Source organism: Montipora foliosa, chromosome 10 (assembly GCF_036669935.1).
Source record: "Montipora foliosa isolate CH-2021 chromosome 10, ASM3666993v2, whole genome shotgun sequence".
NCBI classification, from domain to species: Eukaryota; Metazoa; Cnidaria; class Anthozoa; order Scleractinia; family Acroporidae; genus Montipora; species Montipora foliosa.
In genome coordinates, this window is record NC_090878.1 from 32,652,950 (window position 1) to 32,680,788 (window position 27,839).

Here is a 27,839-nt window from a genome sequence, read left to right on the forward strand (position 1 = left end):
TTATGACAATAAAACAACTTCTGAAAATGCAGCAACACGTGACAATGAATCAGTTTCTCAGTCTGGTAATGGAGTAACTGATGACAATTGGCTTGGTATCACTAATGACAATCAAGCTGCTGATGAAAACTGGCTTGATGCCATTGATGATAACACAGCACCGGATGACAGCTGGCTTGATGCCATAAAATAACAATGCAGCTACTGATGACAGTTGATACAAACACATTCCCTGTTCATGTATACATCCATTTCACATTTGTTGACGTTTTGATAATCAACGTTGTTTTAAACAATATTTTAGTGTTCAATGACAATGAAACAACTTCTGGAAATGGAGCAACTCGTGACAATGAAACAGCTTCTCAGTCTGGTAATGGAGTAACTGATCACAATTGGCTTGGTATCACTAATGACTATCAAGCAGCTGATGAAAACTGGCTTGATGCCATTGATGATAACACAGCACCTGATGACAGCTGGCTTGATGCCATAAAATAACAATGCAGCTACTGATGACAGTTGATACAAACACATTCCCTGTACGTGTTTACATGTACTTCAAATTTGTTGACGTTTTGATAATCAACGCTGTTTTAAGCAATATTTTAGTGTTCAAAATATTAGTCTTGCATTTTTATTCATGTCTCAAGATTTTGTAGCAGTTCTCGACAAAATGATATGGCCTAATTAGAGAAAAACAAATTCCTTATATTCTTGGTTTTCACGTGACGTCATCAATTAAAAAATAAGAAATTATCGACCCTTTTGAGATTTTAGTTTAGTTAGCTATTAGAACAACTGAAAACTCTTCTTTTTTACAAATTTTCAGTTTGATAGGGTTTTTCGTCTTGTGATAAAGCAACGCTGAATTTCTAAGCTTTTGCGTGACACGATATTAAAATGACGGCCGAGAATGCTGTCACGTAGGTTAAAAAAGTGACATCCGCTGAGATTTTGCAATCTGAGTAGCCCTTCTATTACAATAAGTACTCATATAGATGTTTATAAGCTCTCAGAAGAAGAAGACAGCCTTTTTATTGCACAACTCAATGACATGTGCTTTTTGGTAGCTTCTGGCCCCAAAAGGACACAAACATGGCGTCTCCATACAAAGCCTTATAAATTTGAGTAAAACATTTCTTCAAATATCTCCCGCACGAAACATCCCACAGACCTAAATCTTTGCGAGACTGTTTTAGTAGTCATCTTCTTTTATCTGTTCAATCGTTGACTTAAGATGTTCAATGGTTTTGATGATGTGACAGTGAAAACCGGCAATTACTTCACCCAGTTTTGATGCCATTTCGAAACACCATACACACACTCGTTCCATCTTCTAGATTACCCACAAAGAGTAAATAGGAACCTGGAAAGGACACCCTGTACCCACAGTAATTTTCCGCCCACCCTCTTTTCCACCACAAACGCAGCCAGGGTTTCTTCAACACTTTCTACAATGATTTCTTTCCCTAACGTAACTCGCTATTCGTGGCCCTTCTCTCTACCTTCACAATTCATTCCAATGCTACACTAATTCCCCAAAGCATCCCACGGATTCGCCTTCAGGCGTCTTGTTTTGTAAAAACCTGGATGCGCCCCAGGAAACGTGTATTTATCAGAACACGAGACAATAGACCATTTTACAGTTGTGTGTTTAGTTACCTGGCCTATGAATGAAAGTGAGGCTGGAGTTAACCTTGTTTTTATAGAAAGCTCACTGCTATACTTATGCAACTTCTTACTAATCAGCATGACAACATCATTAACAGAAAAAAAGGAGGGAGGTCTGTATTATAACAAGGTCAACACCAGCCTCACTTTCTTTTATAGGCCTGGGCCCGGTTGTTCAAAAGCCGATTAACGCTAATACCGAGATTAACAATTAACCAAGGAGTTTATTTCTCTACGTCCAAATGCTGTTCGACGCTGATATTCGGCAAAACTTTACATTAGAGGAAGTCAATCTTGAAAAACGAAAACAAGCAAAACCACTTTCACCAAAAAGTTGAAAACAAAAGTCTACGCTAATCCTGGATTAAAGTTAATCGGCTTTTGAACAACCGGGCCCAGGTAACTAAGCACACAACTCAATCTCGACTCCAGAGCTCTTCTCTTCAGGGGCACCCAACGACCAATTTGTTGTAAAATGTATTATTATACCCCAGTTAATGAGAATAAATGTTATTAAGGCATTTTCAGGTGTTTTTCAGTGTTGCTGGGAAAACATTATCTGTTCCTTTTTCCCGGCAAGACACACAAGAAATTTCCCAGCCAGCTAGATAAAATTGATTGGTTTCCCAGCCAGCTGATCAAATTTATTTCCCAGCCAGGAATTCCGCGCGCTTTCAAATCCCTCGATCCGAAACGACCGAACAAAAGCGACAAAACCAAGACAAAACAGGTTTTTTTCCGCAAGCGCAATCCTTTTTTTTTTTTTTTAGTCGTCCTCAGTCTTCAGAGTTTCTACAGCCAGCTCGGGTTGAAATGCTAGAAAAAAGTCCGTAATTCCCAGGCAAAACCTCTATCAATAACAAAATTTCCCAGCCAGCTCATAGAAACACCTGTATTTTTGCCAGCCAGCAAGATTCCTCTGGGGAACAGATTCCTTGGGTGCCCCTGTCTCTTGACTGAGGGAGAGAAGATTTCTGGGGAACCCTGAAACAAAGTGTCTTCTCATTGGTTTTCGTGAAGAACAATCAAAAGCGTCTCTAATTGCTGCATTCATGTTAGCACGAGGAGTGAGCAGTCGCCGTAAGGTTCAAATAGCCAATTCTTGGCTATAAGAACCCTACGGCACATGGTCTCCTACATAGAGTTTCCCAGAGCCTTGGGTCGAAACGAGTCTCTGGTGACGAGAATGGTACACAAATGTAAAGAGGTCTATTCAGAAATGCAAGTTGGAACAATTGAGACCGTCATCACTTAAGAATTACGTATCTAAATGACCAAGATGTGTCTTGCGTCTCCTAATTTATAGGGGACGGGAGCAGGACTAAAAAGGGCGGGAGCCGCGAGATAAAGGGACGGGAAGCGGGAGGTTTTCAACCCCCCTCATTGAATACTGCAGCATTCTCCAAAAGGTAAACTAAATGACTACAATCGTTGTCAAAAGTTGTTGGGAAGGTTGCGTGCATTAGCTCACTTCACACCTAATTCAATTTTTCTAACTATTGGCTGAAGTATTTGGGAAATACCATACTCTTGTGGCCCCCTCCCCCATATTCAATGTTGGAGTTCTTCAGGTAAGAAAAATCACCTTTTTTTTTCCCTGGAAAATCCAACATTTAAAAAGGGGAGGGGTGTATCTGTAAAATGAAGTTACGTACCTTCCCAACACTTTTGTCCATGATTGTCTGAAAACAACTGTAAACAGTTTTTGGCGTATAACACAAAATTTACGGAAGATATGCAGTTGTTGTTCACCATAATTACGGTTCCATGGATTGTCTTTATTGTCGTTGTTTTTGGGCACCATTCACAGAACATGGAATTTGCTAAGGCTACCTATGTGCTCAGTCCGAGGAATGGTTTTCCGTGACACAATATTACGTTACAACGGTATCTTAGGACCGGTACAACAATGCGCATTGAAAGTCCTTTGTCCGTAAAATTGCCGTTGTGTTTCATGGAGTTCACCACTTAAAAGCGTATTGCAGCGTAAATTCAGTATCTAGACGTACAATTTGTGCAAAATATACAAAATATTTAGAAGACAAGTGACCTGTAATGGTCGACGTATTTTTCTTTGTGTTACTCCCACAATGGTAAAAAAGCAAAGGTTTCTTTTTGGCCTAATTCAAACCTCACTAAGACATGTAAACCATGTGTTTGGAACTGAAAATTTGTTGTTGTACTATTTTTTTCGCGGTTTTTTAAGTAAATGCGTTTTTAGATGGCCTTCAGGTGATGTGGCGAGAGTGAATGGCGACGTATTGACCTATAATGAACACTTGCATGCGTATGATTTCCCGATAACACTTTAAAGTTACATGTACATCTGTAAGGCTCTAAATTCTTGGCGTTTCGTGAATATGAAGTTCCTTAGAGTTTGACATCACAAGAAACAAAGTATAAAACGTTAATAATCAAAACGAACAAGAAATGTTGCACTTGTATGTTAATTCATCTTCTTGCCGTATGTTAATGAATGACTACAGAACGGTGTTTCACACAGTACTCCACACCATACTCCACAAGTATGTGGGAATTTTTAAGGCCAGTGCGGTACGTTTCGATACAACTTGAATGGTTATGGATAGAATTTAATACTACAAAGTAACTGATTGTGAATTTGACCCTTGCAATAAAGAAATTCCTTCATTTTGAACAGTACTCCCTTCTATTGCGGGAACTTAAAAGATTAATTGAGTAATAAGTTCTCATTTATATTCGTTCGATGGAGTACTGTGTAAATAGTGCTTAAAACCAAACTTTACAGTTTGCAATCCTATGAAAAAAGTTTGGATTACAATGGTCATTACTAAGCGCTTAGTTGAATCCAAAGACGAACAAAATAGCGACATTTTCCTCGGAATGTATGGAGTACTGTTGAGGAGAACTGTGTAGCATTGACTATATGACTGTAACCTGATCCTCGCGGCTACACACAGGGTTCAAGAATATATGAAAAGCCACTTACGACCTATCCTAGAAAAATCTATCGCGTATTTATGGCAAATATTGCATATCTAACAACAGCAAATAGATATATGGTACAGCTCACCGGGAATTACTCTTATTCATTTCGTAAACATCCCACGTAACTATTTGCGAGATTATCAAAAAAAAAACATGAAGACGTTATTTGGGCTTGATTTCAGCAATAACTTGAACGAAACATATCGAAATGCCAATATTTTGCCACTTCTTCGAGTTTCTGTTAAAGGAATGAAACCACGTGTATAAAATCGCATTTATTGCGCTTCGACCTTTTTCAGACAATCGTGGTCAAAAGTTTTTGGGAAGGTTGCGCGCATTAGCTCACTTCACACCTAATTCGATTTTTCTAACTATTGGCTGAAGTATTTGGGAAATACCATGCTCTTGTGGCCCCCCTCCCCCATATTCAATGTTGGAGTTCTTCAGGTAAGAAAAATCACCATTTTTTTTCCCTGGAAAATCCAACATTGAAAAGGGGAGGGGTTTTTTTTGTAAAATGAAGTTACCTTCCCAACACTTTTGTCCATGATTGTAGCCTTATCTTTGAAAACGCTGTGCAATTCAAAGAAACTTTTACCATCTCACCCCAAGCTCACAGAGAATCGCTGTTGCGTTTCATAAGTTTTATATGGTTTTTTGTGGGGATTTTAGGCCCGTTCTAAACGCCGCATTTTACATGTGCCGATTCTAATGCAAATGAGCGAAAACAATAGATTTTTCTCATTTGCATTAGATTCGGCACACGTAAAATGCGACGTTTAAAACGGGCCTTAGCGATCGTTATTTAGGGCATTAAAATAAAAATACACCAGAATTCCTTACCTTGCTTCCTTGTCTTATTTACGGTATGTTCTTAGCATTTCTGGCCGTTTCAGCGCGATTCTAGGGAGTTTTAGTTCTACCGTTGCTCTCTCACAATCATATATGATTCTCCAAGGCTGGTTACTTGCTGGCGGCGGTCTCACATATCCACCAAAGTAAATCAGCCGTAAATTCACTCCGAACGCTCAGGTGGCCTTCAGATTTAGCCCAGTGCACGTTAAAACGCTCCTCTAACTAATACCTTCTCTATCGGGCAAAACAGCTGCGGTGCGGGAATTTCGGCTTGCTAGTCTAACGACTCCCTTCCATCGAGGACCGTCGACAATGCTCTGCCACAAAGTTCCGTGCACGGCCGTTGAAAAAAAACCTTACCGACCGGGCCCAAGGCTCAAATCTGTTACACACCGGGTTGGCGAAGATGTCAGTGACAGATACACTGTAAACAAACTGAAAGTTTATGTTTTGTTTGCGATACATCTTTCATGGGTCAGCATTTCCCTGAGCTTCGTCCGTAATTTGTGCGTGACAGCTGAGTACTTTCCCGAGAAGGGCCTCACGTTGTACCTGAAGGGCCTCACGTTGCAACGTGTTTTCACGAAGGGCCTCACGTTGAGTTCCGTGCACGGCCGTTGAAAAAAAACCTTACCGACCGGGCCCAAGGCTCAAATTTGTTACACACCGGGTTGGCGAAGATGTCAGTGACAGATACACTGTAAACAAACTGAAAGTTTATGTTTTGTTTGCGAAACATCTTTCATGGGTCAGCATTTCCCTGAGCTTCGTCCGTAATTTGTGCGTGACAGCTGAGTACTTTCCCGAGAAGGGCCTCACGTTGTACCTGTCACTGAGACTAAAGCCTCGTCGCTCACCCTGTGTGTAACAAATTTGAACCTTGGGCCCGGTCGCTAAGGTGTTTTCCAACGGTGTCCTGGACGGAACATCCAAATCAAGCATGTTGCTAAGGGCCAAATCAGCCCATTTTGAGGATTTTCAATTCCTTTCCGTGAAAGTTTGTCTGATATGACGATTAAAATATGTGGCAGCACTGTCATCCTTGGTCTCGGTGGAATTTCGGGTCGATTTGAGCTTTTTGGAACAATTAACACCAGTTTGTGTTTCCGACTGCTTCATTGGAGTTTCCAGCCTTGAAGATAATGTACCAGTCAAATTGAAGCTTCAACATCCAACCCCCCGGGCATTTGAATTTTTGGAAAATTTTTGTTTGCTTCGCGAGAGCATCGCATCGGCTCAAATTGCCTGAATTAGGATGGCCGTCATGTAGGCGTAATGAAAGCTAGAAAGCCGATTTTCAGGAAAACTGGGGCTATATCTTCCCAGTAAACACGCCAAATTTCAGCGCGATCGAAGGAAATGGCGGCGTTCTACGAATCCTACGAAGGTTGAGGCCCACCTGTGCAAAAAGAATGTTGGTTTATTTTCGACTCCTAAAGACGTTTGCAAATTCCCATACAAACGGTTATTATTTTAACTGATCGTAATGCTCAAATTACATCGTTAACTTGGGGTACCTGTGGTTTTTCGCGTGAAATTTGACGTGGAATTCCCCCGTCAGGTGGTGAATTTTCCCATAGAATTTGTTAAAGTTAATTACAAACCTTTTCTGTTCCATTCTCTTTGTAGGTTGTCCAGTTAATGTTGTCCAACGATGTATATATCTTGTATTTTGTTGTCCATTGATCAGCAGTTGGGTTTCCTTGAGTCGCTGTGGCGCAAATGTAGAACTCATAACCAAGGTTGATTTGTAAGAAGTCGCTAACATTTCTTTTGGTGCTTGGTAACCATGCACCATTTCCGTTCAGTCGACACTTTTCAGGTCCATAACCAAATCTGGATGAAGAAGCTGAGTAGACGTCATCTGAAAATCTGCCAATAGTGAACCAGCTAATTGCTTGAATCTGACAGCCTAAAAAAAACATAAGGGATTATCTCAGCAGGACGAGTTGGTTTGACAGCTGTGTAGTTTATGATATCAAAAGTTTAATAACCAATGTGGTTACTTCCAGATAGAAGTCCTTGGCCGCGTTGTTCAGTCGTAGTTCCACTACCGCATCTGACTATATGTCGGCAAAAACTTAAGAGCCAAGTTCCAACTAAATTATTTATCCAGAATTAGTATAATTGTCGTCTTGGTTATAATGAACCGGAAGACCTGCAGTGTAAAAGGTTGACTTTTCATTCGGCCATAAGAGACTTGAACTGTCAGCAAATCCAGTTCAAATCAAAAAACGGAATTGTCCGACTCTAAACTCAGGTAAATTAAGGTATGGGTCTCAGTTTGCCTTAATTTGCTCGCTTCTAAAGTGAGGGGGTGGTCTATCTCTTACAGGTTTAGATGTACACGAATAAATCTATGTCAGCTGCTTACATTTTTAGTTTAAATCAATTCCTTGTTTTAAAATTATGCAAATTAGGTCACGTGACCTCCATCTGTTTAAAAAGCTTGTTTTTGAAACGGCAACACTTTTTCGTGTGTTCTCAATTGTCTTACCGGTTGCATAATGTTAAGGCCGATTAATATATCACTTCGGTGCTTGGCCTTCGTTAGATATTTAAAAGCGAAGGCGTCAAGATGGGATAAAACTGCCTTAGGGGACTGGGTCTAGTTGAAAAAACCGTTTATTTTTAAAAATAGTAAAAAATTCAAACAAGGCCAAGCACAGTTTTGTAGAAGCTTGCATTATACATTGTCCTAAACCAGTCCTGTTTAATAACTCGCAACAAAAAGTGTTCCCATTTTTGTCTAAAGACATTTTATTATTTTCTGGCCGCCTGCAGTCACGTGACAACATGAGCATAATTGGAACAAACCAAATTGACAGAAACCACGCATGTATCTGTCTGGCAGAGTTTCATCTTTCTACTGCTTACGTGCTCCGAGTTAGACCACCCCAATCTCGTTTTCATTAAATCATTGTTTACCCATGCCTTAATTTACCTAAGAATGTTGAAAATACTCACTAGCACAACTTTGAAATTTATAGACACCTGATATTTAACTATTAGTCACCAAAGAGAAGGTGAATAATTGTTTTAGTATACACCACAAAAGCTGAAAAAAAAGAGCGAACCAAAAAACTACTATATTTTTGTAAAATGTGCTCGGAAATTTCAAATCTCGCACGCCAGCTACTCGGAGAGGAATAGTAATTGGATAATCAACTCCGAGTTAGCCAATCAGCGCACGCGAGAGAACTATTCACTTGTGTGGTAATAATAATTTCGGTTTTTGCCTTAATTTACCTAAGAATGTTGAAAATACTCACTAGCACAACTTTGAAATTTATAGACACCTGATATTTAACTATTAGTCACCAAAGAGAAGGTGAATAATTGTTTTAGTATACACCACAAAAGCTGAAAAAAAAAAAGCGAACCAAAAAACTACTATATTTTTGTAAAATGTGCTCGGAAATTTCAAATCTCGCACGCCAGCTACTCGGAGAGGAGTAGTAATTGGATAATCAACTCCGAGTTAGCCAATCAGCGCACGCGAGAGAACTATTCACTTGTGTGGTAATAATAATTTCGGTTTTTGAAGGCGTTAAGCTAAACAGATATCTCTGTTTCTTGAAATATAAAAACACGATCTTCTTTCTTAAAGAAAACGACTTCATACTCTCACGCTAGAGGACTCCTCTCGAAAGCAGAGTAATGAATCCGATTTCAAGTTCACATACCAATGAGCGCATACAGGATCACGACTTTTGGTTCTCCCATCCAGTTTTGAATGAGATAAATTATTGGTCTTAATGAGGATTGTTAAGGAGGCTCCAAAGGGTTTTCCACAGGCGCGAGTGGGTTTCCAAAGGAAAAGGATTACAACAGAGATCCTTTAGACGGGAAACACTTTGATATTCGTCTACTACTTTTTTCAGGCAGTTTCTAAAGGTTGTCCACGAGTCCCGGACTGTCGCTATGATGGCAGCAGTACGACACTACCACAAGTCCTTTAAAATCGGTTTCGAAAAATACCTTAAAGACCATTTTGAAAATTAAATTCCAGTAAACTTTTACCCAAAATTAACCCAGGAGAACTTGCATCATTTGTGAAAACATCGTTGGAAGATGGTTGGAAAAAACAATTGCAAAAGAATTTGCGAGGAAACTTACGAAGGTGTACAAGGTAAGTTTCGACATATTGCTCAAGTCTAACAAATGTTTTTCCCGGCTTTTGCGATTGTAGGTCGCAATTTTATTTCTGTCCACACTTTTGGATTCATGAGCTGGCGCGACCAGATTAAGTGTATGGCTTAAACGCGAGTGCTCTGAGATAAAAACCCTTTGCAGCCTCCTTAAAGGGGCTAGGTCACGCAATTTTAAGCAATTTCAGCACTGATCGAATGGTCATAGAATTAACTAAAATATCAAAATAACTGTTCAAAACTATAGAAGAACTCTAACAAAACACTGCAGGGAAGCCAAGAAGGGACATGATTGACAAAATTGGAGAGGATTGAAATGGATTGAATTTGGGTAAATTTGAAAAACATCGGCCCACCTTTTTGCAAATTTATATCAGTCTATATCAAAATGTCATTTACACAGGTGGAAAATCATTCTCAGTTGTTATGTGGCCGTGATTTTGCAAATGAAAGACTCTTGCTCTGCCAATTTGACGTTTAGAGCTCATAATTAACAAAATTAAACAAAATTACCTAAAATCGCGTGACCTAGGCCCTTTAACATAGGGTGCGTTTGATTGACCCTATTCTGGAATAAGAATACGCGTAGTGATGATTTAAAACGGTATGTCTGGCGTTTTGAAGCAACAAGGATAACAAACATATGTTTAAAATAGCATTTTAGCAGGTATTTGACAATTTTCATGTGAATCTCATGGAAACGAAGGATTTCTAACTTCTATTCCATGTATTCCTATTCCGGAATACTGTCACTGATCGAACGTACCCTTAGTCTTCGTGCTCCGAGATGCTTAAGAACTACCAGAAACCACCATAATTTACCACAAACGACGGTAATTTAGGCCTGGTCGAATGTGATGCAGATGAAGTTCATGATGCAAGCAATTAAATTCAATTAAAGCGATTGTCTAATCGAAGCTTTATGATAGGCTGTCGTGTTAAAAACTTGATTTCCTGAATTAGTCAGGACAAGAACTCTTGTGAGCATTACGAGAAAAATGATTTTGCAAGCGAAAGATCGATTTTGCATAACTCGCCAAGTTACATTATAATCAAGAAAGGCAGAAGGGCAAAAATAAGTAAACCAGTGAAACTACCAGCTTGTTATTATATCGTAAATATTATACCTCTTTGAGCAGAGTAAACTTCCACTTCATACAATTGTCCAGTATAATCATAATTCAAGGATACACGTCTTCCCAACACGCTGGGCCAACACAGGATGCGAAATCTTCGAATTCTCCCGTATTTACGATCTTCAACAGGCGCTCGACATTCCTGACCTTCTTCAGTTGATCTTGAGGCTGAAAAAGTTGTGAATACAAATCAACATAACTGCACACCAACTCCTACGAGTCACTCCAGGAAATGATGGAACAATAAATTATTTCAGCGGATTATGAGATTCTCGTTAGAGCTCGTTCTGGGTTATGTTTAAAATGTTTTAAACGTTTTTACATGTTTAGTTCAAGTGATTCAGATTGTGGCAATAACAGGAAGTAAAAGTAAAACTACAATAGTTTTAAACTAGTTTTATAAACAATTATAAATCCAGCCAACATTTGCGTTAAATGTTTATTCATTCATTTGGTGGACATTATAGAGTGATGTACAATCTTTAAACTTTTGGCCTTCAAACCGAAAGTTAACCAGAGAATAATAATATTATTTTCCCTACTGAAGAAGTATCTTTCCGCTTATCTCAGGCCATGTCAAAAGGAGAAAAGCTTTGTCTGTGCTCATTCTATAGCCGAAAGATGATCTTGTGTCACAAGCAAAAAAAAAAGAAAATGAGCAATAAATGATGGGTATCATCAATTATTTACGGTAAGACATTACGAGGGTCTGTGTGAGGGTATTGGAGTCTCAGCCAACAGCTTAATGTCTACATATGTCTCAGTTATAAGCCGACTTTTCAGTTATTTCTTAGCTATCCATTAATTTTGACAAATCTTGGAACATTGCACACGAACTTCCTTTCTTGAATTTGATTAGCTCACAACCTCCAATTAATTCCGGAAATCACCCAACCTACAGATTCCTAAAAAATCCACGAGCTTGGCATCATTGGCTAATGACCTCACACCAGGAACCCATGACCCGGAGCCTACAGCTCCCATACTGGGCCTATGTAACGGCATTTTTACAGACCGATCTATTTTTAGACTATCTTTTCCGGAAAAAAAACAAAGGCAGTTACGGTTCGGTGACCCTATGACGTCAGCTTAATTTTTTGTAATTGGTCATCGGGCTCCTGTGGGAGTCTCTCGTTGGCGGGAAATTCAATCTAAAAATAAATGGGTCTGTGAAAACGCCGTGACACGAACAGCCTGCGTAGCATGGCGGTTTTGGTTGCTAAGTAATAAAGGCGGGCGAGGGCAGAAAAACCGCGAGGAGATTCTCCTTATATGGAAAATACGTTTTCTCTCCCGTCCACTTCTTATGCATGATCTTCGCGGAAATTACATTTTGTTCCTCAATAAACCTGGAACAACCAGTTATGGTCTTAGTTCTCTTTTTTCGTATGTATCAGCTAAGTTGCGGAATGCGCTACCTGATTTTATCCGTACCTATGAGTTTACTGGTTTTAAAAGAGAATCCAGGCTCGTTCTCGCGTGCTTTGCGCACGAATTTCGCAGCTTCGCCGCTCGTGCACCCGGCTCGACAAAAAACCGCCATGCTACGCAGGCTATGACATGAACACGGTAGAGTTGTAGGCTCCGGGTCATGGGTTCCTGCTCACACTTAGTTAATTGATTTATATTTGTCCCTGTTTAAAAGGAAATAAACAGGGGACCTCCACTAGTGCTTTTGTGGCTTGATATCCGTCTCTCAAACAAGATTTCATAAAACAATAATTATTGAGTTGGATTTTTGTGATATACGTGAAGAAACAAGCTCTTGAAGTGGAACCCACTTTCCTTGACCTTATTCCGCATGTCACAAAAAAATTCTTTCAAAAAGTGTTTATTTCTCTCCGCTCCATAAAGAACCTTAAAAGCATCAATAAATAGAGTATTATACCTCATGACTGCCGGGAATACGAACTTGTCTTTATCATAAGGCGCTTTCCCTTGGTTAGAACTACCCGGCCAGACACATCAGTTTGCAAAGAATACGAACTTGTCTTTATCTTAGGGCGCTTTACCTTTGTTAGAACTACCCGGCCAGACACATCAGTTTGCAAAGAAAATGCAACAATTAGAAAGAACACTTGCACGATAATCCCTTGCATTCTTCTGGAGGAGTATATATCATCCTCAAAGTGTGTTGATTTCAAGGCGTTGTGCAGTTAGTCCTTCCAAATGCCTGGTCTGGCTGATCAGTTCTGCCAAATGGAAAGTGCTCTAAGAGTGCTGATAGTACATTTCACGACGGTCAGTGCAGAAAACGAGTGAGAGATACATCAGCGCAAGAAGAAAAAAATCGTATCCCCGCGCGGTCATATACCATGTTCTGTTTTCCTATACAGATAATAACTATCCGCCAAATCCGAGACATCTCAGTTTTTATTCATTTTAAAAGCATCGAAAAAAGTGATCACCTTTACTGAAGAAAGTCAAAGGTAGTTTCACTGTCTTCGTATCTTGAAGCCACTTTTTTACCGATCTTTTAAAATGAAATTTTAATTTATGACACCAACAGCGACATGAATTCACGCATGAACAGGATGCACTTATATTATGGTATGATATATTGTTATATCTGTGACTATGATGACATCAGTATAATCACATGTGAATGATAACAGTACCTTATAAAATTCATTAATAATTCATGCTGGGAAAGCAAAAGAAATGTTTGATTAATCAATATCTGCATAACTGATACAGAATTCTCTTCATTTACATAAACGTTTCTTTCGATTTTCCCTGTTAAAATGTCTTGAATCATCAAAAATATCGAATGTACATTGACACTTTAATGCTGACGTTTAGTAAGTCATAAACAATTTTCGGGCCAAATCTGCCGCTCATATTGTATATGTTACATAATCATCTTGCACGACGAGGATATCAAATTTCATGAACAAGAAACATGATAAATAAATGGTTATCATCATCATCATCATCATTAATTTTTATTTCAATGTTTAAATCTAACAAATTGAAGAAATACACAACTTGCATATAGCAAAGATAATCGAAGCGGGCTATGTAACTTACAATTAAATTTAGCAAATTAGGTTAATAGTAAAACAGGTAAAGAAATAAAGAAACAAAATAAAAATAAAATAAATAGGTATAAAGGGTGTTTCAAAAGTTCGTTCGGATATTTTGTTGGCTTATATTTTGGTAATTACTACCTCTTCGAAAATTAAGTATATTGTTCCTTATTGATTCTACATCGCATAACTTAAATATTAGTAACCAAAATGGCCTCTTTTATTTTTTAATGACATTTTCTAAGCGGCGGAGAAGAATTACGCGTGAACTCCTGAAGCGTGTCGAGAGTTGACATTTTTTCGACCGAACCGTAGTCTCCTTCTCAGCTAGTGCAGTGTTTCAGGGGCTGGGTCTTTGTACGTTGTATCATCAATAATGTTCAGATCAGGCGAGTTTGCCGGCAAGTCGTCCATGGGTATAAAAGTTTGGCAAATTCTTCTGACACCTTGTCTTATCCGCCTTTGAAGTGTGGGCCGGCGCTCTGTCCTGCACAAAGGTCATTGCCTTCTTTGAGCTAAACAGCTGTCTTTTCGTCGGTCCGTCTGTAACCTGCTGCCTTGAGGTTAGTTAACGGTTTCACTTCTGTTTTCTAGAATTTCTTTGATTTAGTACGTGGAGGTCTGGCCACTGGGTAAGACAGGGGCGTAGCTAGGATGTTTCAAAAGGGGGTCACATTCTCTCATACCCTAGGTACTTACTGGTCATCCACGGTGTTTTTGGTGAAAGTGACAATTTTTTGGATGGGCAGCGGGTGCAGGGGGGGAGCTAGGGGGAGGGGGAGGGGGGCGACAAGCCTATAAAATGGCTGAATACTATCGATCTCAGACGTCCTTGGACAAGGGCGACAAGGGCATTGATTTAAGTCTACGGTTAACAAGATCTGATCACGTGATAACACTTTTGTGCCTCTGTGGTTTCGAAAGAAAACAACCTGAAGAAAAGTTTTCACCTGCTTCTTATTTCCTCGGACAGGACTTTTCCTGGGTTACCTGTAATAGCTTCGGCCGGTCTTACTTGCCATCAACACCGTTTCGCGCTTTTCTCTTTGGGGAGAGCAACAGAAGATTGAGTCACGAGATCGATACTTCCGAAACCGCAGAGCCACAAAAAGTGTTATCACGTAACCAGAATTTTTTTAACTGGAGACTGAGGCCTCGTTTACACGAAGGCTGTTTCATTTGTAACCGTGTAGTTTCGATGCCGGTTACATCTTCTCTCTACACGACACCGATCGAAACTGTTGGCGAAACTGTGTCGATTTGAAACTGCTGCCAAAAGTGGAGCGTTTTCAAAACGATGCAGTTTCATCTGTAATGTAAACAGTGAAACCGCATTGATTTGAATACGGTTACTATTTTGGTGTGAAATTTGCATTGTTCAATTCAAAATAGTGAATTTAGCACATAGTGCAGCACTCACTTATAACATCACGACTTTGATTTTCTGGCGAAAACGGTTTCGCATCGATTTTGACGCGGTTTCGAAGTCATGGAACCGTGTCGATGTGAAACCGCTTTCGTGTAAACTCTGCCTGAAATCAACGGTCTGTGAAGTGGGCTGAAAAAAAGCCCTTGTCCACGGACGTCTGAGATCAATAGTACATGAAGCAAGTTGCAGATGACATAAATTTCTCTGTTCTAGTCTCACAGATATGGTTTGTATTATGTCCTTGACTGCCACAAGGGGGGAGGGGGGGTCACGGGCACCCCAGGATCCCCCTGGCTACTCCCCTGAAAGATGTGTAAATTCGTCAGACCGCAACCCGTCATTTGTCGAAGGCTACGGCAACGACGGCGCCAAAAAGCAGTAATATTATTGATTAAAAGAACCAAAATTATCGTGATGCACGTGCGTCACGCATTTTTGTACATTTCTCTCCCGTACTCGTCAAAACCACTACGTGAAATGACCAAATTTAAGGCTTTGACGACAACGTGGAATCTTTCAGTCTCAATCTTAACTTCAAATCCGTCCATATCAATCCATTTATAGGACACTTCGCCTATATTGTATAATATAAACAAGATGGAATAATCATGAAATACTTAGGATAGCTCAAAGTTATATTTTGAAGTGACGTTTTCGTCGCCGTAACCGTCGTGGTTTTTTTCAACTGGTATGCCGGTGGAACGTCGCACTCCTGAGAGCCCCATACGATGTGGTTTTCTGGATTCGGGCAGAGACCAGCAGAGACCAGCACAACAATAGAACCTGTAAAAGTTTTCATTTTACTTCCAAGCTTCTCGACAGTTCCAAATAAAAGGACAAGAAGAGCGTTCAAGGCTTGTCGTGTTCCTTACGATGTGTCAGGAATATGCTCATTCCAACTAATCAAGTTCTCTGATGATGTCCATCCCAATCCTGGCCCGTTCCGGACTGGCAAAAAGTACCCCTGCGGGGAATGTCAGAAGTCCGTCCGAAGTAACCAGGACGCCATTTTGTATGCCGCGTGCGATCAACGGTTTCACGCAAGATGCATAAGTATGGGCAAGCAAGTCTTTAAATCTTATTTGGAAAACTATTACCTTGATTGGGAGTGTGCTTTTTGTTCTCTCCCTAAATTCAGCGATTCTTTTCTCGACCAAACCGGGAATGAGACTCTAACAGAGGTGAACAGCACTCACAATGATCTTAATTCTAATGTGGCAGTTTCACTAAACAAAGCGTACCCCAGGGATGACGATGAAAATTATCTTCAACAAGCTGCCCAACTTCTCAACTCCTCAACTAAGGACTTAAAAATTGCTCATCTGAATGTCTGTAGTATCCGCAACAAGATCGACGGGCTAAGAGTACTACAAAGCATTTTTCGTTTCCATATAATTGCCATAAAATAAACGCATCTGGACAGCTCAATTTTTAATAGCCATTTGAACATAGATGGGATGAAGATCTTCCGCCGAGACAGGACTAAATGCAAAGGAGGTGGATGTATCATGTTCCAGCTGTGCTGAATATTTGAAGGTGACGTTTTCGAGAAGGCGTGGATGAAATCTGACACTATCATTCTACTTGGTGATTTTAAGTGTGACCTTCTAGGTATTGACAGCAAAACAGAATCTGAAATTCATCCTAAAACGAGAAGACTGTTGACCTTGTTTCAGCTTTTCGACATGCAAAACATTGTCAACAAGCCTACAAGGATCACACCTGGATCAAGCACATTAATTGATTTGATAGTTACAACAAAGCCCAACTTAATAAACCGCAAAGGCGTTCTACCTTTGGGACTTTCAGACCATTGCCTAATTTATGCAACTCTTAATCTTAAGCTCAAAAGGCCGCCGCCAAACGTGATAAATGTTTGAAACTACAAACAGTTTCAGGCTGATAAATTCCGGGCTGATATTATAGCTGCACCGTTTCAAGCATCTCAGGTTTTCGAGGAAAAGGGTGATATTCTATGGGCTTGGGACAAATTATTCAAAAATATCTGCGATCTTCATGCACCTATGAAGCGCGTCAAGATCCGAGGTCAGCCTTCTCCTTGAATAAACAATGAGATCAGACGAAAGATGAATTTAAGGTTTAAGTTGTTTAAAAGAGCGGTTAGCACTAAAGACCAAGAAATTTATGCTAGGTACGAGAAAGTAAGAAATGAGATTACATCTCTGATAAGAATCGCTAAGGCACAGTACTTCACCGACAAGTTAGCTGAAGCTATGTCTGCAACGGCTTACTGGAATTTAATTGCGGAAGCGACAAATCCAGTCAGAAGAAATATAATTGGTCCATTAAAGAGGGAGGATTGAAGCCTTGCCGTGAATGATACAGAAAAGGCAGACTTAATAAATGATTTCTTTGCTAATATCGGTACTAGACTTGGACGAGCCAATTGCTATTTTCCACAGCAGAGCGATCGCACTGGCTCAGAGCCCTCTGTGACTGATATCACCGTCTGCGAGGATACCGGCTGGCGCAGACTAAAAGCTATTAAACCAAATAAATCAGCAGGTCCAGACGACATTCCACCAAAATTGTTAAAACTACAACCCTGGTCAAAACGTCTTGGGACACTTACGAAAATGAGGCGCGAAAACACACCTTGCTTATGAAAAGTGTATTTAACCTGTTATAAACGCTTGGAAATGTTGTGGAAAGAGCCTGTTTCTGAGGTCCCCCCTTCCCCTCGGCAATGTTGATTGTGTTGAAAAAGATTGGAAGCCATAACGTCAACACTGAACCGGTGGAGACGGGGGGAGACAAAATGCGTCATTTTCACTAGCTGTTGCGTTAATGTCCCAAGAGTATTGACCACGGTTGCAACCCTGGTCAAAACCTCTTGGGACACTTACGAAAATGAGGCGCGAAAACACACCTTGCTTATGAAAAGTGTATTTAACCTGTTATAAACGCTTGGAAATGTTGTGGAAAGAGCCTGTTTCTGCTGTCCCCCCTTCCCCTCAGCAATGTTGATTGTGTTGAAAAAGATTGGAAGGCATAACGTCAACACTGAACCGGGGGGGGGGGGGGGGACGGGGGGAGACAAAATGCGTCATTTTCACTACCTGTTGCGTTAATGTCCCAAGAGTATTGACCACGGCTGTAGCTGAGCCTGCTATTGTCTCACCCTTGACTAGCTTATTCTCATTCTGCGCAAACCTCGGAGAAACCTTCGCCGATTGGAAGAAAGCTCGCCTGATTCCGGTGTACAAGAAAATGATGAAGCTGCTTTTCTGGATTCGGGTAATGAACTTGATACTTGCGACACTCATCTGTACATAAGAAATTCTCCCAATCCTCTGCCGTGAACTTGGAGTATTTCCTGGAAAATTTCAAACGAGGACTTCTTTTCTTCTCACTTAACAGTGGTATCTTCTTTCGCTTGAAGGCTTTCCACCCTTTGTTGGTCAAGCTCCATACCGTTGTGCTCGAAACGCTGATATTGTGATGTTGAACTTTTTGGGCAATCTTTCTTGTTGAATTATTACGCTTATACTTAGCTTTCGTGATTACATTTCTCGCATACAGTAGTTTGTCAAAACAGACGGCCGTCCACTCCTTGGTTTGCCCTCGAAGGACTTCCTTTTTGACCACTTGTTCACCCATCGTTCGGCCTTTTTAAACAATTTGGCAATTTCTTTGACTGAATAGTCAGAATACCGAAAAATAGCTGCCTGAGCTCTAGCACAAACAGTGACTGCCTGACAGTGACTGTGATTTACGTGAAAGAGCAGAGAAAATCCAAAACAAAGGCAATAAATTCGAAAACAGACAATGTGCAGGGAAAATATGACGGGACAAAGCAAGCGCGATTGCACATTGGGCGCGAAATTTCAAAAGTATTGTCATGTATTCAAATCTTAGAATTGAAATTCCTTTGAACAATTATTTAGATTAATTTACTAACTGAATCAGTTTCAATTTGCCTAAAATTACATTAAATTTCAAAAGCGAGAACAATGTTGTCGCAATCGATGTTGAATTGACCGTGACCCTGCACAATATTTTGTTTTCGCTTCGCACGGGTTTGCAAATTAGTTGCGCATAATTTAATCGAAGGATTTGATTGGTTATCTTCTCGAAAAAAGGTGCGTTTTGTGCAGGGTCAAGGCCAAAAATACGGACAAAAACATGAAACAAAGGAACTTGTCGAGTTTCATAACCATCTTCATGCATTAACTATGATGAAACATAAGAAAGTAATAATGATAACTAGGGTGTGATTAATGATAACTTGTAATTTTTAAGATTAACGTTGAGACATCAACATAATCATCCTAATTACCAGAGTTAACTCTGTCATTACCAAGCACCGCGAGTAAAAATTGGTGACTTTTGTTTTTAAAAGGTCTTTTCCTAAGTTTGCGCAAGACAGGCTTCAGGCAACTTCCTTGCTTAGCTCCAAAAATGGAAAGCGAATTAAGTCGAATACTCACTCTTGATATATTAACATGTAAGTTGCCAACATCAGAAAATCTAGCGTTATATGAATGAACGCCGATCATGCATAAAAGAACATACTGTTTCAAAATAAGACAGTTTGAGAGGTAAAACATTAGGGGAGACAAACGAAAAAATAGCATGAGATCTATTACCAGCCGAAGAGCTCGTTTCTGTAAGATAAAGATCTTCCTCAAATAAACCTGTGCAGCTTGGCCCCAGGCAGCAATTCCATAGTAAGTAGATGGGAAAATCAGAAAACGGTAAATTTTGATTAAAGGGACGGAGTGCCTGAATCGTGCATTCAAAAACTCATTAATAATTCATGAAAACAGCCTAACAGCCTATCAAAACACCGATAAAACGTCACGTGTATGAGCTTTATATCCTGATAAAACACTCCTCGTCAGTATTCTTTATATAAAGAATACTAATAAGGCATAGCTAGAAATGTTTGTGGACGGAGTTTCACACCAAATTATTTAATACATAACAGAACTTATACTGTCACTTACTGTGTCAGTAGTATAGCGCGTGAATGCGAAGTGAGTTACTCCTACTGCGTCGTCAGCCCAGGACTTCGTAGCTCGGTCAAAACAGCACAGGAATCCGAAAAAACGCTTTTTAATGCGTTTAAGCCTTGAAAAAAATTGTGTGAAACTGTAAAAACTCTTTTCAAACTGTGGATAAATTACTGCACAAGAGAGCTGAACTGAGCTATCCTCCTTCTTCTGATGTAGATTGAGCCAAGAGATTCGCAGATATCTTTAATAGCAAAATATCCGTGATAACCTCTCTAGTGATGCTTGCGATGCGGCACCTTTCCTCTCAGACTCAGTCCACTGCCCTTGTCCACTCCCTGTGTCGTTTGAACAAGTGAATCATCTTGTCAAGACTGGTTCTATAAAGTAGTGTGCTTTGGATCCATTTCCTGTGTGTGTGCTCAAATTCTGCCTTTTTGACCTTCTGCCCGTAATTACTAAAATGATCAATCTTTCGTTGGAGACAGGAACTGTTGAGGATGTTCTCAAGGAAGCGCTGTTGATCCCTTTATTGAAGAAGGTGAATTCTGACTTTGAGGTTTTTAGTAATTTTCGACCGATTTCGAATCTAATGTTTACTTCCAAATTAATTGAAAAGGCTGCTGCTCATCAGTTAACTAGCTATACTTTAAATAATGATCTAGGTGAAGTTTTCCAGTCTGCATACACGAAACTGCATAGTACTGAAACAGCTTTGCTTAGAATTCAAAATGATATCCTGCGAGCTATTGATAATCGCCGCTCTGTTCTCCTTGTTTTGTTAGCTCTAGCTGGAGCCTTTGATACCGCTGATCATTCTATTCTTTTGCAGCGATTGTCACATCGTTTCGGTATTAAGAGCAAAGCACTTTCCTGATTTAAATCTCAACTCACTAATAGAAAGCAGTTTGTAATGGTTCGGGATGGAAAGTCCACAAGTCCAGATCTTTTTTGTTGTGTACCTCAAGGCTCAGTCTTAGGACCTATTTTGTATTAACTGTACACGTCACCGTTGGCGGACATAGTTAGATTTCACGGGATGTGTTTTCTCTTCTACACGCAAATTTATCTTTCATTTGAGTCATCTTCGATGGTTGACAAACTTTCTGCAATTTCCTGCATTGAGGCCTGCATTAGTGATATGATATAAATAAGTGGATGCTATCTAATAAGCTTAAGCTTATTAATAATAGTAAAACGGAGGTGCTAGTCATAGAGCGCCACACCGCCCTCACCAACAGTTTGATCTCAGTTTACTTGTTGGCGATGAGCATGTAGTACCTACTTCATCCGCGTGAAATTTGGAAACCGTCTTCGATGACAACATGACACTTGAGTCTCACGTCGCTGCTCTTTGTAAATCTGCTTTTTTTCGCATTAGGAATATTGCTAGAATTAAGCGATATTTATCTCAAGTGAATATTGAGACTCTAATTCACGCGTTTGTTACTTGTAAGTTGGACCACAGTAATTCGCTACTTATTGGCTTCACCTTTAGAATTGTGCTGCTTGGTTGGTTGTTGGTGGTCGTAAATACGACCCAGTTACGTCAGTGTTACGTCAGCTTCATTGGCTACCGATTGAGAAGCGTATAGTTTACAGGATAAATTGCTCCCAACCTATAATGCTCTGCAATGGTTTATCTCCCCTGTATACATGTATGTGTGATAGGCTTGAGCTTCGTATTCCTATACTCGCAGGCTTCGATCATCTGATAATTATCTTTTAAATGTTCCTCGGTACAATCTCAAGAGTTTTGGTGGTAGAGCTTTTTCCGTTGCAGCTCCTAAATTAGGGAATAATTTGCCACTAGATATAAAGTTAATCCCTACTGTGAATGTGTGCATGTTTAAATCTAAGCTTAAGACTTTTTCGTTCAGGTATAGTTATTATTGACACGTTTTTTTTTTCTTGGATCTAGTTTTTACCAGCATTTCTTATAAATTTTACTGTTTTAATTTCGATTTTTATTATTGTAAAGCGCCTTCTGACATTGGATAAAGGTGCTACATAAATGCCTACTTATTATTATTATTATTATTATTATTATTATTATTATTATTATTATTATTATTATCATCATTATTATTTCTTTGAATTAACCAACTATACAATTTTGTCCCGTTCCTATAAAATAAATTTCAAATATACTAAATATATCCGCAATCTAGAATACAAGAAAGGTCATCACTATATAGTAGGCCTAGTTGTCTCCCCCACACATCCCACTTGCTGAAAGATGTTCAAAAATTCAGATGAAAATTAAGGTTATAAGACAACGTAGGTATCGATAATAGCCAAAAAAAAATTGGCGATAAAGCACTTTAACTTGTTTTAAAATGAGTCTGGATAACTATGTAGCTGTAAGTAATGCAAGCTTTGAAACACATATTAACAACCTTATGTAAAGATTAATGCCACTAACAGCCAACTTATTTGTGAATGAAGCTATAACAAATTTTATTTTGTAGTTTTATAGCCTGACAATTTGCTCAATTGTTGTATAACTCTATCCAGTGGATAGGTCACTATCCAAAATATAAAACATAGTTCACGTTAAACGTTGAGTGGCCCGGGTTCTGGCCCTGGCCAGGGACATTGTGTTGTGTTCTTGGGCAAGATACTTTACTCTCACGGTGCCTCTCTCCACCCAGGTGTATAAATGGATACCGGCGAATTTAATGCTGGGGGTAGCCCTGCGATGGACTAGCATCCCATCCAGGAAGGTGGGGGGGGGGGGGGAGGAGGGGGTGACTAGAAATACTCCTAGTCGCTTCATGCTACAGAAACCAGGTTAAGCTCCGGCCTAATGGGCCCCTTGGATTGTAAGCAGACTTTACCTTACGTTATAAACGTTCTCCAAGATTTTCGTACACACCCTTACTTATTAATTAGATGTGTCTAGGGTGTACATATTCATTGTTACAGGAGGATATACTGAAAATATTGTAGACTGAAACTGTTAGATAGTGACTTATCTACCGGTATACTTGTCCGAATGTGACAAAATATCAAGATTGCCAATTCCATGTGTCAACTATACATTTGTAAATCAAGTTTCTTATATTCATATGAAATTGACATATGATTTATGTGAAACGATATATCTATCTATACATCAAATTTTTTATATTCATATCAAGTTCCCAGATATTCACATCAAAACAGCTTTCCCTTACCAATGCAACTATGCCTATATCAAAAATTTGGTTTTATCAACGGAGTTGATAATGTAAATTGGCCACCGTACAGAGATTCTAAAAGCTGACGTTTCGAGCGTTAGCCCTTCGTCAGAGCTCTGACGAAGGGCTAACGCTCGAAACGTCAGCTTTTAGAATCTCTGTACGGTGGCCAATTTACATTATCAACTCTGTTGATAAAACCAAATTTTTGTATACCACTTTCCCACCGACGCAGCACCACAGTTTCTTTAGAAACTACCCCTTCATTCTTATGCCTATATCAAGCCGACTTTTTTACTTTTGATAAAAAATTCATGTCAAGTTAACGTTAACATTTTTATAAATCAAGAAAGCCTGGTGCCCAGCATTTCAGCCGTATAATAAACAACGTCTGGTGGCCGCGAATCTTTTCATTCCAAACCCAGAAGAGTTCTTCAAAAACTGATCTTGTCTTTGTTCACAGTGTACCCCGCGATGATGACTAAGCTAAGTTCTTGTCGAGAAGAGTAGAGTAGAGCAGTACAAAGAAACATTTACAAGCTAGTAACATATCAACGCATCCAGTCATCGAAACACGCGTCTTCACCAGGTGACTCACTCTCAGTTATGACATTAAGCAGCTGATAAACGCCTTTAGACAAATCTTGTTGCGACTAGAAAGCCTGTACTGCCATAACCAGGAAAATGACAACGAGTACAGTATAGCAGTATAGCAGATACCTCGTTGGATGATATGATTAGAGAAATCTGTCTTCAGCTCCCAAATAAGAAATTGCCAACGACGGTATAGGGTTCTTGAAGAAAGTCTAAGTAACCCGGAAATATCCGTTCATGTGAACTACGCACCCTCTCTGAATGATTCGTGGAGATTCCAAAGGATGGCCTCCTCTCAAGTCCAGATTGCCGGTATTCGGGACGAAAATACAACAGCAACAAAACTTTATTTAACCGTGGGACCCTTTTCACTAAAAAGTGGTCCTCTCAAGAGCTGTGTGCATTAACACTAACAAATATAATGCCCAGGAGTACCTAAAATATTAAACTTAAAAATTACAAGTATCGTTGAAATACCTCATATTAAGTACTATAAAAGTAATTTCTAATTAGCAATAGCAGAATAAAACTATTTAAAGTAGTGAGACCTGCTTAGCCTCGGCTGAGAGACTGTTCTGGTGCAGGGATGGCGCAGTGGTGAGAGGACCCAAGCAATACAATCAAATAACTGAAAATCCTTCTCGATTACCAAATATCCAAAATAAACATTTTGCAAATGTTGGCAATTTACTAGCAAGCAAACTGCCAAAGAAATATAATTATCTCAGTAAACTGAAATCACCTGATTCTTCCTTTTTTTTTCAAACCCATTACACCAGAAAAAGTTAAACAGGAAATGTTATCTCTACCAAATAATAAATCCAGTGGCTTATACTCCTGCCCTACACAACTGCTTAAATGTTCGTGTAATATCATGTCTCCAGCTCTTTCTCTTAATTTAAATTTATCTGTTACGCTTGGTGCCCATCCTTAAGCTTCAAAACTTAAGATTTCTAAAATAACGCCAATATATAAAAGTGAAGACGAAACCGCCCCTTCTAATTATTGGTATTGACCAATATCTCTTTTGTCTAATTTTAATCGGGTTTTTGAAAAACTATTATATTACCGGATGAAGGAATTTATTGACAAAAATAATCTAATGCACTCCTCGATACGGTCAATCATGAAATATTTGTTCATTTATCTTTGCCTGAATGCAGCAAAGCGTAATGAAACAAAAGATAAATGGTTTCTTGAATTCCCAAGCGTAGGTGCGTTTGTCGGCAGTGTGTTTTAAGTGCCGGCATCAGATTATGACAAGAAAGTGTGATATGCAAAGTAGCAAGTATATAGTCGCTGAACAGTAAACAAGTTTCATTGTGGATTTTTACAAGCGGACAGTTAAATTCTTAGCTCGTTTTTCCTATCTTGTTCACATGGCGCGGGGCCGTCGTGGTCGCCCTGCTTCAGTTCGTTCTTCTATTTCGACAGTCAACGCGGACATTGAAGACCCTGTTGCGCGGCCGTCCAGAAGAAAAGAACATCACAGTTCAGGCCGTCGTAGTTCTCGTTCACATATTGCAGTTTCAAGCGGTTTTGGCCGTAGTTCTTCGCCTTTGCAAAGGAGTACCCGCTAGCGTTCGCACCGTAGAAATCGTTCCGCTTCTCGCAGCCCTGAGCCCCCAACTTGGGCGAAGGAAATCTTAAAGGCACTGGAGGCGAAGAAGGAGGAGGTCAAGGTTGTCAAGGAACAGCTCGACTCCCTAAAACGCAAGTCTGCAGAGGAAGAGCCCGAGTTCAAATATAAGAGTAATAAGAAACAGTTCAAGGATAAGTTCAATCAGATTTTAGCGAGGGCTGGGGCGGATGACGCGATCACTAAGATTGCCAACGAAGGTATGTCACTCCTTCATAACAGAAATAAGCTTATTTCTATTGCTGACCGGGATGGCTGGGACGTGGTAGAATATTTTGAGGCGGACCCGCTCACTAAAAATGACGAAGAAGAAAAGAAACTTCGTGTCACGCGCAAGGAAGCAGAGAGGTCTCGGGAGAAGCGAATTGTATTTCCTTAGTTTTTGCCTTAGAACTTTTTCGGGTATTAGATGAGTACCTTGAACGAGTTGTTCAGCCTAATTATTTGCTTTTGTTTTGTCTGAGCCTCTTGGCCTAGGTGTGGGCCTTTGCTCTGTGCAAGTCAGTGGACTTGGAACTGTACTAGTGCGCACGAGTTGTGCAGCTGAAGCAAGCCGAGAGGGCAGTGCCGACACAGTAGTGTGTTCATTTTAGAGTCAAGTGGACTCCTATCCGTTGTGCGGATTTGCTTACCAGTTGACGCCGAGTGGGCCAAGCCTCCATGTGTTGGAGTGTGTACTGGTGCTGTGTTAACTTGCCATGTGGGCAGTTTTCGCTTCAGACGATGTGTATCTTGCATGTTTAGTGCTTTTCGCCAGATGATTTCAGAACTTGGTTTAGACTCAAACGAAGTTGGTTTACATAGCCTTCGTTCAGGTGGTGCTTCCCAAGCAGCACGCAGCGGAGTTTCTGGGAGAGTACGGCGTAGACATGGTGGTTGGCGCAGTATCCAAGCCGCAGATGGTTATGTCCATGAATCTTTGGAAAATACCCTTGTGGTATCTAGAAATTTGGCTCTTTGATTTTCAGTATGTGTTTTGATCGATAAACATTGCGCGAGTTGTGTTGTATGCAGCAGTATGGAGAGATTTACATTTGCCCTATTAATTCTGATGGCTTAACGATGTTTTATTAATGAACTTTGCCTTATCTCGTATCCTTCTATGCTTTTGCCACTGATTGTGAATTGTCTGCTTATCCCGCACCGCATTTCTGTTGTCAGTTCTTTGGGTGCGGGGAATTCAAGAATTGTTCATTTATCTTTGCCTGAATGCAGCAAAGCGTAATGAAACAAAAGATAAATGGTTTCTTGAATTCCCAAGCGTAGGTGCGTTTGTCGGCAGTGTGTTTTAAGTGCCGGCATCAGATTATGACAAGAAAGTGTGATATGCAAAGTAGCAAGTATATAGTCGCTGAACAGTAAACAAGTTTCATTGTGGATTTTTACAAGCGGACAGTTAAATTTTGTTCTTTTTTATATTTTGATTGAAATCCTGTCCTTTTCCTCGTAACGATTTTAATTGTTTTTTCCTAGTAATTGACAGTTATTATAAGTGGTTTTGTTTATTCAATTTACTTTGGCCGCATCAAACGTATACAGTTTGTTTGATTTTTTGGTGTCTAAACAGTGTAAACATTTGTTTTTTGTTTTGTGATTAGTTGGTTAGTTCAATAAATGGGCTAAGAATTGTCTGCTTATCCCGCACCGCATTTCTGTTGTCAGTTCTTTGGGTGCGGGGAATTCAAGAATACTTGATAACTTGAACTTTCACGGTTTCCGCGAGGATTGATAAATGATTGGTTTCAATCATATCTAAAAAATAAAATGCAAACAATTCAAATTGGAGAGTATTTATCAACAAAACTTATTTTTCCCTGCTGTGGTGTGCCCCAGGGATCGGTCCTAGGACCTCTTCTATTTTTACTTTACATAAATGACATTTACTTCAGTTCCGATAAACTAAAATTTTATCTCTTCGCAGATGATACTAAAGGTGACACGCCCATTTTTTGCACTGCAAAAGACGAGCTTTCTTATGTACGGGGTGGTGTTCTGGATCAAAGGGAGACAGAAATGATGCGAGTCCGTTGGGTTGTGTACTCCCTGTATTCTCAAATTCCCGAAGAAGAACAAGTTAGTGTGCCGGCATGCTCACGTTGTTTCAGTGAGCTCATTTTTCCACAAGAGTGATAATGAGATAAGTTGATCGGAGAATGGTGAAGGACAAAAGCACTTCACCATTTAGTTCACCATAGTAAAAGTGCTCG

General features: G+C 39.8%; 1 protein-coding gene across 1 annotated transcript in view; it reads right to left on the reverse strand.

Moving 5' to 3' along the window:
* LOC137974398 (uncharacterized) overlaps positions 1-27,839 on the reverse strand; it is a 263,995-nt gene that overhangs the window by 98,383 nt on the left and 137,773 nt on the right. Inside the window, exons 7-8 of the mRNA XM_068821352.1 lie at positions 10,775-10,951; positions 7,101-7,408 (exon numbers count right to left, since the gene is read on the reverse strand). Of these exons, the coding sequence (XP_068677453.1) occupies positions 7,101-7,408; positions 10,775-10,951 (485 nt within the window). The remainder of the gene's footprint in view (positions 1-7,100; positions 7,409-10,774; positions 10,952-27,839) is intronic.